General features: G+C 37.7%; 1 protein-coding gene across 2 annotated transcripts in view; it reads right to left on the bottom strand.

The window, feature by feature from the left end:
* The window catches only part of TRHDE (thyrotropin releasing hormone degrading enzyme), a 449,137-nt gene that overhangs the window by 198,014 nt on the left and 233,377 nt on the right, over nt 1–17,746 (bottom strand). For both annotated transcript variants that reach the window (XM_070788822.1, XM_070788823.1), the window contains exons 4-5: nt 11,204–11,358; nt 8,343–8,456 (exon numbers count right to left, since the gene is read on the bottom strand). In XM_070788822.1, the coding sequence (XP_070644923.1) occupies nt 8,343–8,456; nt 11,204–11,358 (269 nt within the window). The remainder of the gene's footprint in view (nt 1–8,342; nt 8,457–11,203; nt 11,359–17,746) is intronic.

Here is a 17,746-nt window from a genome sequence, read left to right as displayed (position 1 = left end):
TAATTATTGGAAAATTAATGAATTAGTCTTTGGTTGTCCTCTTGGTTCCCAGTTTTCCTTTTTGGTTATGTTCATGTTACAGATTTTGCAAAGCAAATTCTTTGTAATATATCTGGGAAAATACTGACTAATATGAAGCGTTGAACAATTCATGTATCATAAGAAGATAAACTTTTTTTTTAAACCAAGTATAGTAAAAGGACAGATTAAACTGGTATAATCTGCTATTGCAAGTCATAAATACTTATGAACAATGATGTCTAACAGAACATTTCATTGTCTTGGTATAAATTTTTGACATCATCAATTTTCTGTTTATCAAGTGATGTCTGACCATTTTTAGCAAGTTGGAAACTTTTGCTCACAAACTGCTCTCACCTGGTGAATGGGTTAACTTTTCCAGCATTGTCCCTAGATATGAAAAAGGACAGCCTTGCATTATTGTTAGGCTCCAGGTTCAGCAAAAGTTTTCTTCTTAGGAAGTGTCTAATCCTGTCAATGTATTCATTGCTTTTGCAATTCCTAAGGAAAGGTAGCAGAGAAGGCAATGACACCCCATTCCAGTATTCTTGTCTGGAAAATTCCATGGATGGAGGAGCCTGGTAGGCTGCAGTCCATGGGGTCGCTAAGAGTCGGACACGACTGAGCGACTTCACTTTCACTTTTCACTTTCATGCTTTGGAGAAGGAAATGGCAACCCACTCCAGTGTTCTTGCCTGGAGAATCCCAGGGAGGGGGGAGCCCGGTGGGCTGCCATCCCTGGGGTCGCACAGAGTCGGACACGACTAAAGTGACTTAGCAGCAGCAGTAGCAGTAAGGAAAGGTAGAAAGAACTGGACACAATGCAAACCTGCCCATGGTCTCTGGAAGAAATATTTTATTCCAAAGGGAATGCTCATTTATCTTTTATCTCTAAGTTTAAAATATACAAAACCTGAAACACTTGGTGTCTTTCTGAACATAAATGGCTTTTTAAAAAATCATCCTTTAAGAACATACATGAAATTTCAATTTACAGCTTTGTTTTAAATTTTAAAAATTCATATAGTTAAAAAAGTGAGGTAATGTGACTAAGAAGAGCTTCTCAGATACATAACTGTATAGAAGTATATATGAATACTGATGAGTTATGCTTACTTTTTCTTCCCTTTCTAAAAGTATTTAATAAAAGTTGGCCTTTCATTTGAAGCAGTAAATAAAGCAGATTTACATTTTCTGAAACAACACACCTTGATAATAAGCTTTTCAAAAGCTTCCATTTCTCAAACTGTGAAGCCAACATCTTGATTGTTATATAAAATCTATAAGTATAAACAAATGTATGAATGTATTATCAATACTTCAGTTGTCATCTCAAAAATGTATTTTTGCCATAAAGTTTCTAAGTCAGTTAACATACAATCAACAGTTAACTAATGACGCCTTATTCACTCTTCATTCTAATTGATATTCTTAACAGGGCTACCAGCACATCAGTAAGGTCACTGGTAAAAAGCACAGAATTAGTCCTAATGAGAAAATGTTAACCCAATTAGTTATAGATTAGCTTTAGTGAGAATTATTTTAACGTTAGTACAACAGATGCATTTCTTGTTCTCACTGTTCTTTGCTAGAAATCTTTAATATCTCTTTGTGCATGCATGCTCAGTTCTGTCCAACTCTTTGCAACCTCGTGGACTGTAGCCCACCAGGCTCCACCAGGGTGGGGTGCCATTTCCTCCTCCAGGGTATGTTTCCAATTCAGGGACTGAACCCACATCTCCTGTGTCTCCTGCATTGGCAGGCAAATTCTTTACCACTGAGCCACTTGGGAAGGCCTAATATCTCTTCAGTCATCACTAATCAGAAGCCAAGTCTCTGACCTGCTTCTTAACACTGATATCCTAGATAATCCTAATTTGTACATTGTGAGTGTAAATCTCATTCTCAATGCATTTGGCCTGTGCATCTCAGAATCCTCTTTCATTTACTCAGAATTCAGACGAATTCCATGAGAAACTTTTCTCTAAGACTGTTCTCTTTGCTAGCTCTTATTTCCTCTGTGGACTTTTTCTATGTGTCTATTAGGTAAAAGAGTCAGACACGACTTAGTGACTAAACAACAAGCAAAAATTGTCCACCGAAGCTCCAAACTTCTCTGACCACTAATGCTAAGGAGAAAGCAACCCCATTTTCCCATAATAGAAGGCTACAGCTCCCCAGATTCCCTCAAATAAGAAAAAAAAAATTTTTTTTCTCTTCTTTAAAATACAGAAAATGTTTTCAACATGAAGAAAAATTACTTACAGAGGGATTTGGAGGGAAGAGTAAAGGGAAAGCACAAAGAAGAAGTCCATTTTGAAGACTGTGACCCCCAACAGACCCAAGGGCACCCCTTCTGCTTTTCTTCTAGTCTTTCAATGTAAATGTCACTTTCTAAGCTACTGAGATGGATCAAAAATATCACAGACCCAAAGGTCTGTGACTAACCAATAGAAGTCTTTAAACTTTTCCACATTCAATATGTCAGTCAGTTGAGAATAAAATATCATCGACCAGTTGAAAACAATTGCATCATCTTCTAATTTACTGACATCAGGAGTAGAATATTATATGTGGATTTTGGGGATCACACAGAGTCAGACACGACTGAAGTGACTTAGCAGATAAAATACAACTGCATGGAAAATCTATACACATACACACATTTATTTGGTATTCAGTATTTATAAGGTAAGATTCTAAAACAAACATTTAATTCCCAGATGGTCCATCTCTGACAGCATAGCTCTCCTGGGCAAATATATTTTAATATTGATGAATCATAAGCAATAGTACCAACATACCAACTACTGTTGAAATGTATATTAACTAACTCTGAAAGGCGTTTTTCTTTATAGACATTAAATCAAAGATGGACTTAAGACATGAAGAGCTGAACAAGTAACATATTAACAAAAACAATTTTTCTCTAATTTTCTATTTCCCCCTCTCTGAATAGCACAGTTTTATCATTGTTTGGACTAATTAATCAATATATCTTCACATTTAAACTGGAAACAAATGAACTCAATAAACTGTATCTATTTCAGTTCATTTTCTCAACTTCTTTTTGAATAAAAATAAAATAATTTAAGAAGTAAAGATAATTTTATTTCAATGCCTATTAAATTTAGCAGGCAATTTTTGTTGTACCACATACTGAGTCTAATGGCAGAATTCATTTTTACCATTTTGATCCTGCCCATGATGAAAACAATTGAGAACATTTATCAAGGTTTTGGGCAATACACTTTGAGATATTAAGTATTTAGCATAATTAAGTTTAGCTGCACAATTCTCTATTAATACTTATCTTTCTGCCCAGGTATGTGCCCTCATAAAAATTTAAGAATTCCCAGTCCTTGGACCTTATCAATTACTTTATAAAGTTACTGCTGTGTGAAGCTCCTGAGCATCCCAAATTATTTAATAAGAGAATATACACATGTTTAATAATTCTCATTATGGCAAGCACATTCTTACAAGGCTACATTCAGGAAACTACAGGATACATCTATCATATAGATACAAATTATAGTGAAAACCTGTGCAATACGCAGGGTTGATTACAGTGAAAAGCTGTGTAATACACACAGGGAATATGATTTTGCCTACATCAGCACCGGGTCTGCAAAATAAGGATTTCTTCATGGTATCATTTTACTATTTACCCTTTTCCTGTATTAAAACTCTTTTATCATAGACCTTTTTCAAATTAAAATGATAAAGAATTGTTGAACAGTAACTATGCTGCATGGATCCTTTATTTTCTCCCTTTGGAGGAATCACAGTAAGATTTAATATGACTGCCATCAATAGCTTAATGCAACTTAATTCATCCAATAATATTGTCCTTAACAACAAACTTTGATAGAATAGTCTTCAAGTTGTCAACTTACCCTATGAAATCTAACCCCAAAAGATAATCTAAGTGATCTTGACACTTCTGTTTGATGAATGAAACATGATATTAAGCTTGCTGCTGCTGCTGCTAAGTCGCTTCAGTCATGTCCAACTCTGTGCGACCCCATAGACGGCAGCCCACCAGGCTCCCCCGTCCCTGGGATTCTCCAGGCAAGAACGCTGGAGTGGGTTGCCATTTCTTTCTCCAATGCATGAAAGTGAAAAGTGAAAGTGAAGTCGCTCAGTCATGTCCAACTCTTAGTGTCCTCCATCCATGGGATTTTCCAGGCAAGAGTACTGGAGTGGGGTGCCATTGCCTTCTCCGGATATTAAGCTTATGTACTTATAAATAGTCCACATTGCCAATATAGATAAGCATTGATTTGGAGAGACTGAGTCTAGATACAAAGTTTACAGAATTTTGTTTGTAATCTTTACATGTTGTTATTCAGTTATTAAGTCATGTTTGACTCTTTGTGACCCCAAGGACTTCAGCACCCCAGGCTTCCCTGTCCTTCACTATCTCCCTGAGCTTGCTCAAACTCATGTCCACTGAGTTGGTGATGCCACCCAACTACCTCATTCTCTGTCACCCCCTTCTTCTGCATTCAATCTTTCCCAGGATCAGGGTTTTTTCCAATGAGTTGGCTCTTCAGGTAGCCAAAGTACTGGAGCTTCAGCATCAGTTCTTCCAAAGAATATTCAGGGTGATTTCCTTTAGGATTGATTGGTTTGATCTCCTGCTGTCCAAGGGACTCTCAAGAATCTTTTCTAGCACCACAGTTCAAGAGCATCGGTTCTTCCGTTCTCAGCCTTCCTTATGATCCAACTCAATCTATAGGTAATTGCTATACAATCTAGGGCATCAAAATAGCTTACTAAGGTCAGAAGTGTTAGGGTATTTAAACATAAAATCAATGCCCCTTTCTAATGGAACATTTATTATTTTCCAGGTCCATGATACCTACTCATATTTGTTCACGGATTTCAAAGAACTTGCAAGTTATTTTATCCTCACAAAAATCATGTGTGCTTACTAAGTCAGTATAATCATCCCATTTCTCAAATGATAAAGATGAGTCAGGAAGTGAAATGCCTTTTTGGAATCTGAATTACTTCTTGTCAATCTATTTCCTGACCTTATATCATACTACCTGTAAAGACCCATATCTATGAAATGGTATACTTGTTTAGTTTGTTGGGGAAAAAGATTTGATGGTAGTGTTTATTTCATATAGTGTTCTTAATGTAAAAAACTGATTATTTCTTTAGCAGAAACTATCTATAAACACATACAAATGCATATACACAGCCTAAGAGCCCACATAAGTATACTATCCTAAACCAGAACAAAAGCTTCCTTAACAATATTGTGTAATCCTGGGCTTCTTTATTGCTATTCCATAAAATATAGACTATCATAGTAATTTCCCTAGCAAGTTGAAGTTGTATTTCAGTGTTTGAGCATTGTTGTCTAAAAATAATAAAACCACGGTTTTTGAGATTAGAGGCAAAAGAGGTCAGCTTGCTTACTTTACTTCTGAGACACGCCTGACTTCTGACTTTTCTAATTTCGGCTAAGTTCTAGTGCAGCCTGAGCCTTGCTCTCATAGGTAAGCTCTTGTGCATATCACAACAGTATGAGTTACTGCTGACACAGCCATCACTCTCGTTCTTCCTAGTATTTCTTTCACTCTTTTGCTGATGCCATTATGAAAAATGGTGCTGACACAGCCTTAAAGTCACTTAATATCCTTTCTTATTTATGTGGCTGACTTGTCTTAAATTTTTGTTTGCAAAGAAGATATTAATGATGGTGGAGGAGCATTTGTTTAGAGTCTCTTCCTACAGGTTTTATAAATTTAATATACTGAAGTACTCTACAAACTAAATTTTAAAAACTATTAAAAAAGCAAAAGCAGCCAATAAGAGAAAATATTTGTGATCTTTAGAACCTGAACATAAAGAGACATAATAAGAAAGCTTGCTTTCACTATTGCCTAGTTAATTGTGATGGGGTTTATGCTTTCATTTCTTAGTGTAATCCATCATTAATCCCCATTTTTGATTATAAAATATGGATTTATATCTTACCACACCAAAGCATTTTTTATAAATGCTTTCAATACATGGTCTTTATTGTATTTAGGACAAAGTATCAGAAGTGTTACTTATACTCTGTATTCATTTTCAATATTCTTACAAAAATGCTCTCCATTTATAATTTGATTGATAAAATAATGAAGGAATATAAAAAAATTATTTGAAAACAAAATTCAGTATGGGAACACTGAAACTTGGGGTAGACTGCAACACTAAAACCATCAAAAGCTGTCAGTTTTCACCATGAGTATAATTCTGTGCATAGCTTTTCAATCTAAGATTTATTTTTATAATGCTGAATAGATTTTGTCATAGATGGCTCAATGAGCTCAAAAAAAAAAATCTTACCTATATGAGTAACATGTCATTTATAATACTAACATTTTAAACATTAAAACATAACAGAATTACCAATCAGTAGTAACTCACACATAATGAAAATTAAATAAAAATTTTAAACAAATTTGGTTGAAAGTCAACTAGCAACCAAAATATATTTTTACAAATGTTTCAATATCCTTAATATTTCAGTTTTAAAACTGCATATTTGTTTAAAAAGTACTTTTAATAATAAATATTACATGCTATTGATTTTTCTTCAAAGTTCTTTAAAAGCATTTTTAAAATTAATTTCAATGCTATAATAAAATAGTTCAAATAAAAATTTTAGATTGTATTATTTATAGATATACACTTAGATATATAAGGCCAAGTAAAATTAACTCACACATTTGTGCAAATGAACCATGTTGCTTTTATAAAATATAAAAGTGGATAGTTCAAACATATCAGTATGATATTACAATTGCAACATTTCTTGAGATATGTAAGGTCACCTTTTATACCCAGTAGGAGTATGGTAGAAAAGTTATATCATGACTTAACGGACAACGGTGCATTTCACCATATCATACTTGTAATCATGACAGATAATTAGATAATCACATATATTAGTAGTTTAAACATCAAAAATCAAGTGGTATAAAATAAATTTATATTATTACTCAAGCTATAACACAGGTGAAATTTGAGCTTCTGGAAGTTGACAAATGTTAGTACTTTGCAACTTTTACACAGTGCCACTTAAATTTAAAATTCAAGTTCCAGACTTCCCTGGTGGCTCAGGGTCAAAGAACCTGACTGCCACTGCAGGAGACACAGGTTCGGTCCCTGATCCGGGAGGATCCCACGTGCCTTGGAGCAACCAAGCGCATGCGCCACAGCCACTGAAGCCCATGCGCCTTATCGCCCGTGCTCCACACCAAGAGACGCCCTCACACCACAGCTGAAGAGTAGTCCCCACCTGCTGCAACGGGGGAAAGCCCTGAGCAGCAACTGAGACCCAGTACAGCCAAAAATAATAATAAAGTAAATTTAAAAAATAAGTAAAATCCCAAAACAACCTATATCCTGGGTTCTATTTAATAACATAGTCACTTACTCATTAATGGAAGCTTGTATAAAATGAAGTGAAGTGAAGCCGCTCAGTCGTGTCCGACTCTTTGCGACCCCATGGACTGTAGCTTACAAGCTCCTCTGTCCATGGCACTCTCCAGGCAAGAGTACTGGAGTGGGTTGCCATTTCCTTCTCCAAGGGATCTTCCCGACCCAGGGATCGAAACCAAGTCTCCCGCATTGCAGGCAGACGCTTTACCATCTGAGCCACCAGGGAAGCCCATAAAATGAAAAACATATTAAACAACATACAGAAATCATATCCCCCTCCACTTTTTCTTCTAGGATGTTCAAGAACATCATTGCTTCTGGTGCAATGAACCCTACTTCAGATTCATACATACAAGTTTGGATATAATGCACACAGCTCTTTATAAAATTATAAATCTCTTATTAAATCATTTAATCCTAAAGTAAAAAAAAATAATGTATCAAAGATTTTAGCTATGTTTTGAGTTCATCACACTGAATATTAAGTTCTCATTTTCCTTCCTATATATTGAGATATTCTATACACATTTAAAGTATAACTTATCAATTGCTATTACCTTATCAATTTATGGGATAGTTTATCCTTGTTATCAAATATTGCAATCTAAAATATTTTTATTTAGAGAACTTGTAGTATTTTGAAATCAATGTATAACCAATCAGACTGTATTTAGTTCTAATAACTAAAAGAGAATTCTTCTGGAATACTACCGTTTATATTTTGGGTTACATTTCTTTTGTTGGGTAGCTAATTTTTTTCATGCATCAGTTGGCATTTTCAAACACATCTCACAATAAGATAAGCCCAATATGACATGGGATCAAGCTTTCACTGAGAGTTCCAAAAAATTAAAGAGAAATGCACTTACCATGTTCCAGCCGGGATAGAGGTAGTCTGTACCAACAAACTCAAAGTAGTGAGCAAACCCTTCCTTCAGCCACACGTCTTCCCACCACACAGGAGTCACGAGGTCACCAAACCACTGCCATCACAGATGAATGGGCATCAGATAAAATCACATCTAGCCAGAGTTATCTCATCTAGAATTAAATGTATTAAACTGTGATGATCACAACTGAAATTCATTTTCTAATTGGTTTTGTGATCTTAAAATAGGTTATAGCAAGACTATTAATTTGACCACTTGGGTGATGCTAATTTTTTAATAAGTGCATTCAGGGTAGAACAAAAATAAAATTATCAAGGAACAGAAAAAGAATATTTAACCTGGGAGAGAAAGGACTCAGGAGAAAAAAAAAAAATTGCTGACAGTTGTCTTCAAATATTTGAAGACCTAATATGTAGAAGAAGCTTGGGTTCTGTGTCCCTGCAGGAGACAAATCAGGACTAATGGATGGAAATTGGGGTTTGTCAATTGGTAGAGGCTGCTAAAAATGCAGGAGACCCTCTAACAGACTAAAATGGATGACGATGGAAAATACTGCCTCAGGAAGCAGTGAGCTCAGCACAGGAAGTACTGGAGCAGCGCCTTCCAGTGTCAGAGGCAATCACAGACAACGTCAGCCTACTGAAAGAGCTGAAGGCTTTCAGGATGCTCCACACCTGACTCTCCATGATTCTATGATAATGAGTGTTGGACCAAAAAAAACAAACAAAAAAACCTCTAAGATCGCTTCAGGAAAAATAATGTTGTCATTTTTAATTGGTGTTTTGATTAGATGATGATGCATTACTCTGAAATCCTTGCTGAGTTCAGAAAAAGCTTAATGGAATTCTTTTTTCATTAAAAAAACAAAACAAACAAAAAACATTATATACCAGGAACTATGCCACTTGGACAACGTCCCTTCTGAGACAGCGAACACTTTATTGTGGAAGAAGGGACAATGAGGTGAGATAGAAAATAAAAAATAAACAAAGAAACAATAGAATTTCAGGTCCTATTAAAACATGATATGTATGGGGGAGGGGTCACTTTAGATTGTAAAAGCAAAAAGGTTCTCTCTAAGCAGATGACATTTGAGCTCACACTTTAATGATAAGAAGGAGCCATGAGAAAGCCTTAGGCAGGAGGATTTTAGGCATTTATAAGTAACTCTTAGTGTGAAGATTCTAAGTGGGAGTGAGCTATTTAAGAAACAGAAGAAAAAGGCAGTCAGGCAAGTATCAGATGATAGCTCTACAGCTTTAAGAGCTAAATAGCTTGGTGGCAGAGCGTTTCAATATTAATAATAAAGTATCTCTTACTCAAAAGGATCTCTAATCGAAATACAAATACAAGATAATTCTGAACATGCTGATGACCACAAGTTAAATGATGTTTTAAGTATTTTTTATTCTTGATCAGCAACAAGTGCTTCTTCTCTCTTAAACTGAAAGTCTATCTTAAAAACTGCAACAAGAAGTAGGTGAGGAGAGATGGTAATGCAGAAGATACTTTGGCATTGACAGTAGAAATTATTATGTGTTTCTCCCAGCTTCTGATTCATTTCCTATAATAAGTAGCTGAACATCACTAAGCTAGAACAAGAAAGTAACTGAGAGTCTGGAACAAAAGAAATCCAGTTCTAGGAACAATGATTATCAGTATGCTCTTATTTCAAAAGAACTCTTCATGTAACTTGTGTCTAGGAATGTTCAAAAAGGAATCAGTTTTTGCGTCAAAGAATTGTATGATTAGCTGGAAACCACTTTTAGCACAATAGAGAAACACTAGTTATCTCTACAATGGATCCGCTTAAGTCACTGAAGCAAGGAACACATGCCCTAGCTGACCAGCATGGCCGGTACAAACACCACACAGGTTCACTGCAGAAGGCTGACATTTAGGTAAAGAGTCATGTGGCCTGGAACAATTTATCATGAAGTCTGTGTTCACGTATTAGCATTTACCTGTTCAGCTTCTTTCACTGACAACATTTTCTACCTCTCTTTAAGGTTTTCAAACTTTTTAAAAAGATTTTGAGTTGATAACAAGTGGAAGTCTTGCTGTTTCACACTGAGATTTCTGGTGTTTTCACTTAAAAACTAACCATAGCTTCTGGTCACCAGACAAGGATTGCTTTTTATTAAAGCACAGATGTTTATTTTCAGTTATTCTTTTCATTAGCATCAAGATTCAAATAGGCATTGTGAAATCCTGTAATACCTTTCACTCATTGTAGTAAAGTGCATGAAATTAATTTTATCTTAGCTTCACTACAAAGCTGGCTAATTTACATATGAATTTCTAAACATGCCAAGACAAAAAAATATCAATCATTTCAGAACAAAGAGTCTGTGGCTGAGTTAGTGAAAGACTTCCTAAGTGTCTGTGTGATGGGAGAAGGGGAATAACAAATTGATTTCAGCAAAAGCAAATTTTGACATGTACACAGAACTCCGCTGCATCTTGCAGCAATGCAATAAATCATCGCCATCACTGCTCTTACCATATATACACACCAATAATCACAAGAAAATAAAGCAAGGTGGACAAAGAACAGTGAGTGCATGGGGTCTCCAAAGAGGCTGCTGGGTGGCGATGCCATCTCACTCCTCACCTAAACTGAATGACAGTTGCTCATTCAATACAATCTGTGCCCTCACTTTCATTTGTGCTGTCATTTGAGAAAAGTGACAGATCTTCCAAAAAGAACTACACAGTGCTCTACACCGAATTGAAACTTAACTGGGGGGATAACAACTGAACTCCTAATCTAACTATCTGATATCATTTTACATTCGCCATAGTTTGCAATTATACTTACACCTGATCCTTTTTCATACCTGGTGACATATCTCATGAACAATGACCATGGTGACATCCAGCAAATAAGAAATAGATGAAACACTGGGATCCAGCAGTATTCTTTGTTCCACAAAAATACTTAGTCCCCAGTTCTCCATAGCAGCATACGGATGCTTAGGCACAGCTAAAAGATCTAGAAACAAAATAAAACAATTCCAAAGGCTTTAACAAACACATTCGATTCTAAACGCATATCCGACAAAAGTCCAGAAATTCTCATTAAAAAGAATACTTGCTCTTTCTTAGTAATTTTTTTTTTCTAAATTAAACTACCTGCCATTTCTTTGTGACAGCAGAAATATAGGCTATCACTGTAAACGCTAGCTGTATCCATCCATCACAGTCCATTTTCAGACCCAGTGGTGGAGGAGGTGGGAAGTATAGCACCATTATTGATGCGCCTATCCTAATAAGTTGCAGAAAGTCAAGGAAACCAAAGGCAGCAGGAATCTACAGAGTCAAAAGGCACTGCGCCTTCTGATGAAAATAAATCAGCTTAATGCAGAGAATACTGTACTCTTGCTTTTACCTCAATATTGTTCAAAAGAAAACATCTCACAGTGGTTTAAAAATCCGATATGTCCTATTTCTAATTGCTTAATTTTAATGTATTTTTGAGTTCTGTTAAAAATAAAATGTTACATGTAAATATAGCTCACATAAAGAAAGTTATAATGGACGATGTAGTATCAAAAGGACTATTGAGGGAAACTGCAGACTTCGGTTCTGGTCCTGCCTCCATCATTAATTAAATATATGACATCAATAAATCACTTAATTTCTCAAGACCATAATTCTCTCACCTACAAAATGAGGTTATTAGACATCATAATCTCTAAAATCCCTTTCAGCTCCAAAAATCTATGATTAGATGATTTTAAGATTTATGCTTACTTTCAAAGCTGGTAAAGGTATTATATTATCAACTTTTGGTTAAGGTGACACAGTAAGTTCATGCTTTGATGTACTCCCTCTGCTCTAAACACATAGCAATGATAAATAAAATATGAAAAGGAAAAACTAAATATCATCTCCAGGCTGGAAAATAAACCTCTCCATGGACCAGAAATGGTACATAAATGCAAAGTAGTGATTGCAAGTGAAGCCACAGGCTTGCTGAGGTCTGGCTCCAGGAGCAAGCAGTGGCATCTGGGAATTGGCTCCAGCAGGATCTACCGGATTAAAGGGATCTAAGCCAAGTTGACGGCTTGTTGCCAGCAGCTGAGATAGGGCATGCATGCTCAGAAGGGCTGAAAATAGTTGGTGGTCAATGCTTCTTGGGAAAGCCAGCAAGTGGCGATGTAAGGACTCAAACCCTGGCAAGCTGGCTCCACTTAACCGTATAAACCCCGGAGTAACACCCCAGGATGCTAAGGAAAAAATGGTACAAGAATGTTGCTGCGGTACTGTTTGTAAAAGTGAAAGGAGAAACTACATGCCTTTCACCAAGATACTGGACAGAGAAACTGTGAAATAGTTCTAAAAAAGGAACACCATACAACAGTTGAAATAGTCTCACCACTAGATTCTAACACTACATGTATCAGCATGGATAATCAGAAAAACATAATGCTGAGGGAACAAACGAAGTGTAGAATGCCCTTTATCATCCACTACTTAAAAGCAAGCCAAATAGGTGGAAAATGGGTATTCACATATGCACACTCGTGCCAGACATATAGTAGTGGTAAAATGCACACAGAATCACACACATTCAGGAACGATAAACACCAAATTCAGAATTATGATTGCTTCAGGGAAAAAAGGAGAAGGAAGGAATGAGGGACAGTCTTTTATGTTTCCAGAGTCAATTTTGATTGTATGCAAATGGCAGAGGCAGAGGGGAGTTGTCTCACATCATCAATAAGCAATTCCAACAGAGTGACCCACTGTTCAGTCCAATTCCGATACTGTCTACCCAAAGACAGAATCAGACTCCACAGGATAAAGGTTCAGTCCTGTAAGACTACACACCACCCCCCACTTCAGAAATCAGTCCCAAGCCTGGGTTGTTATCTTTGCTTCTGATCTATAAAGACTGGAGGTTCCACCACCCCCCTCAAATCAGGATGCAACTGAAAGATTAGGTTGTTACCTGCACTTCTCACCAACTGGCTATAAATCAGAGATTCCCATAACTTCCTGCTTGGGTTTGATGAATTTGCTAGAGCAGCTCACAGAACTCAGAGACATTTAACTTCCAGATCACCAGTTTGTTATAAAGCTATCTAAGGAACAACCAGATGGAAGAGACGTCTGAAAGGGTGAAAAGCGTCCGTGCCCTCTCATAGACGTGCCACTCTCCCCAGATCTCCACCTGCTCACCCACCTGGAAGCTGTCTGCGCGCATACCTTTGGGGTTTCATGGAGACTTCATTAGAGAGGGATGGTTGATAAAATCATTGGCCTCTGAGGCATGAACTCAGTCTCCAGCCCCTTTCCCCTCATTCTCAAGGCCAAGGACTGAGACGAAAAGTTCCAACCCTCTAATCACAAGGTTAGTTTTCCTGGCAACCAGCCTCCATCCTTAGGTGAGTTCCAAAAGTCACTGTATTAATGTAACAAAAGACAACTTTAGGTCTCGCTTCACTTGGAAAATTCTGAAGGTCTTGGGAGCTGTGAGCCAGAAAACATGTGTGAGAAATCTGAATGGCATGGATATATTTCTCATAAATCACAATATCACAGAGGGTCAAATACAATGGATTTCAAACGTGGTTTGTTTTGTCTTGGCCACGCCATGCGCTGTGCAGTCTGCAGAGGCTCATGTCCCCATTACCCAGTCAGGGATCAAACTCATGCCCCCTTCAGTGGAACTACGGAGTCTTAGCCACTGAACCACGAGGGAATTCTTCCAATGTTTTGTTTTGTTTTATTTTACTTTTTAGCCTTTGGCCACACCTCATGGCATGTGTGATCTTAGTTCCCTGACCACGCATCGAACCTGTACCCCGTTGCATTGGAAGGCAGAGTCTTAACCACTGGACCAAGGAAGTACCCCCAATATGCTTTCAATGCTAATTTTTCAAAGCTGATAATGGATCCATGGGTATTACTTATAATATTATTGATTCTTTTCTGCATGCTTTAAATATTTCATAATAAGAAAAAAATTAAATGGTCGAGTCTCAAAGCTAATTTTCATTTATTCATGACGTTAACAAACATCTAAGCATTTGCTGTGTCCTTAAGTTTGTGTGCATGTGTGCATGCTCAGTTGCTCATCATGTCCAACTCTTTGCGACCCTGTGGACTGTAGCCCGCCAGGCTCCTCTGTCCCTGGGATTTTCCCGGCAAGCATACTGGAGTGGGTTGCCATTTCCTACTTCAGGGCATCTTCTCAACCCAGGGATCAAAGCCGCTTCTACTTTTTATCCTGCATTGGCAGGCGGAATCTTTACCACTGGGCCACTGGGGTAGCCCCCGTGTAAGTCTGAGATGTGTATTAAAATAAGTCAAGTATGGCCCCTGTATTCACTACAGGGAAACATGACAACTTAACACAAGAAATAAAGAATAAAAAGTGCTGTGAAAGAGAGAGAATATCAGATCTAGTTCTTGAAAGAGGTAGCGTTTGAGTTGGATTTCTGAAAATTAGTAGGAATTCGACGGGCACATAGAGATACTACGTGCAGTCGTTTACACAAGCATGTATCTTTGAGCAGCTCTTTTCACAATACAAGCATTGTTCTGCCCTCAAGGCTCTTTGTTCCCTGCTCTTGTGGCACTTACATGTGGGTGTGTGTAGAAGGAAGAGATCAATTAACAAGCAATAAATGAATGAGAGAAACTGAGCAAATGACAAATGCTATCAAAAATAATAATAATAATAATAGAGGAAGACAGTAATTGGTGGAGTGATTGGGTGGAGCGTGGTCAAGGCAGGCATCTGTAAGGCCATCACATCTCGCTTGAGATGTGAGTAATGGTAGAAGCCACATGTCTGAAGATATGTGGAAGTATCGTTTTCTAAGAAGAGGAGACAAAAGCTGCACAGACCTAAGGAGGGAATGAGAGCAGCACACTGGACAAACAGAGTGAGGCTGACGTGGCTGAGGGCAGGGAGGGAGAGCACGGGTGTGAGAACTGTGCAGAGCGCAAGGATGGAGCAAAGAGACACACTTCTGCTTGAGATTTTATTTTGAGGCCTCCCCTAAATACGAGCAAAGTAGGCAACAGAACACTATGTGTCAACTCCATCTGCCACCAGCAGATGGCAACAGCAGTAGCAGGTCTGGGGCCATTACTAGGAACAGCTGGACTTACGAACAAGACTGTGGCAAAAGAGAGTCACTTCTGTTCCCTGGAGACTTCCAACAGCCAGGGGTACTCAGGTCCCCAGGATTAAGTGAGCAAGTCAGGCCGCACACTGGGATATGCACTGGCTCAAAGGGCATAGCGAGGACTCCAGACACAGGCCAGATGCAGAGTCTAAAAGTTTGGAATAAAGAAGGTACATCCGAGGGCAGTCACACAGCCACAGTCTGACCTGCAGCCTGAGCGTGTGGGGCAGCTGAAGGCTGGTGCCAAAGACCTCAGGCATCGGTAGCCAAGCAGACCGGTGACTCATTAGTTTCCAGAGGTCTAAGGGCAGCGGTGTCGGACCTGAGAGACAAAGCTGGACTTCAACCAGACAAGGATTCCTGAGCAAACAGAGTCAGATTCAGACAAAGGGACTGAAAGCAAGAGAAACACAGAAGGGTCAGCAGTAGAAGGCAGCTTCTCAGACACTCACAGGCTTTATTACTGATACAGGGAACCATGTCTGTGGCTGGCAGAGCAGGAGATTATTCTACAGACATAATAACCCAATGTCAAAGTACAGAGAAACCTGGATTTTACTGCACTACTGAGAGACACTTTGCACCTTTCTGCTCTGTAGGGATTCCCTGGTGGCTCAGTGGCAAAAAATATCCACCTGCTGATGTAGCAGACATGGGTTTGATCCTTGGTTCAGGAAGATCCCCAAGAGAAGGAAATGGCAACCTGCTCCAGTATTCTTGCCTGGAAAATTAGAGGAACCTGGCAGGTACAGTCCATGGAGTCGCAAAAGAGTCAGACAGGACTAAGCAACTGAGTACACACGTATTCTGCTCTGTATCTTTATCTCATAAATAGTTCTAAATTTTCAGAACATCTGCAGGAAGCATATATCCACATAAAGACTTGTACACAAATGTTCATAACAGTTTTACTTCCAATGTCCATCAATATGTGAGTGACTAATGTGTGATGCACCCACAGAATAAAATACTATTAGGCAATAAAAGAAGGCAGTAGCACCCCACTCCAGTACTCTTGCCTGGAAAATCCCATGGATGGAGGAGCCTGGTGGGCTGCAGTCCATGGGGTCGCTAAGAGTTGGACACAACTGAGCGACTTCACTTTCACTTTTCACTTTGATGCATTGGAGAAGGAAATGGCAACCCACTCCAGTGTTCTTGCCTGGAGAATCCCAGGGACGGGGGAGCCTGGTGGGCTGCCGTCTCTGGGGTTGCACAGAGTCGGACACGACTGAAGCGACTTAGCAGCAGCAGCAGCAGGCAATAAAAAGAAAGAACTGTCAATACATGCTACAACATGGGTGAACCCCAAAATAGTTATGCTGAGTAAAAAGAAAGAAAAAAATATATGCTGTATGATTCATGTCATTTATATATAGAAAATGAAAACTAATCTATAATGTCAAAACACAGATCAGTACTTGCCTGGGGACAAAGATTAGAGGGATTAAAATAGAAAGAGGAAATTTTTAGAAGAGATGGATGGGTTTATTATGGTGATGATTTCATGGGTGTAATACATATCTTAATACTTCAAACTGTACACTTCACACATGTGCATGTCACATATACTGCATGTCACCACACCTCAACGAAGCTGCTAAAATATATATTTTCAGGGACTTCCCTGGTGGTCCAGTGGTTAAGAATCCACCTGCCAAAGGAGGGGACATGGGCCCTATCCCTGGTCTGGGAACGTAAGATCCTACATGCCTCAGAGCAACTCAGCCCATGTGCTACAAGTACTGAAGCCTGTGCTCTCTGGAGCTCGTACTCCGCAGCAAGAGCAGCCTCCACAAGAAACTTGCATGCGGAATGAAGAGTAGCCCCCACTCTCCGCAACAAGAGAGAGCCTGAGCACAGCAACAAAAAGCCTGTGCCTCAACGAAGACTTAGTGCAGACAAAGATTAAAAATTTTTATTTTTTTAATAAAAATTTTTATTTTAAAATTTATTATAAATTTAATTTTATTATAAATAAAATTATTATAAATAAATTTATAGAAAAATAAATTTTATTTATTTTATTTAAATAAATTTATATAAATAAATAAATTTTATTTATTTTATTTAAATAAATTTATTTAAATAAATTTTATTTATTTTATTTATATAAATTTATTTAAATTTATATAAATAAATTTTATTTTCAGATTTTAAAAATAATAATAAATAATAAATTAAAAAATATATCTTCAGTTACTGAAATACTCTATTGCTTAACTTTGAAGATAAGAT

The sequence above is a fragment of the Bos indicus genome, chromosome 5 (genome assembly GCF_029378745.1).
Source record: "Bos indicus isolate NIAB-ARS_2022 breed Sahiwal x Tharparkar chromosome 5, NIAB-ARS_B.indTharparkar_mat_pri_1.0, whole genome shotgun sequence".
Taxonomy (NCBI): Eukaryota; Metazoa; Chordata; class Mammalia; order Artiodactyla; family Bovidae; genus Bos; species Bos indicus.
Note: the sequence above shows the minus strand (reverse complement) of the source record. Positions and strands in the feature narration are given on the sequence as shown.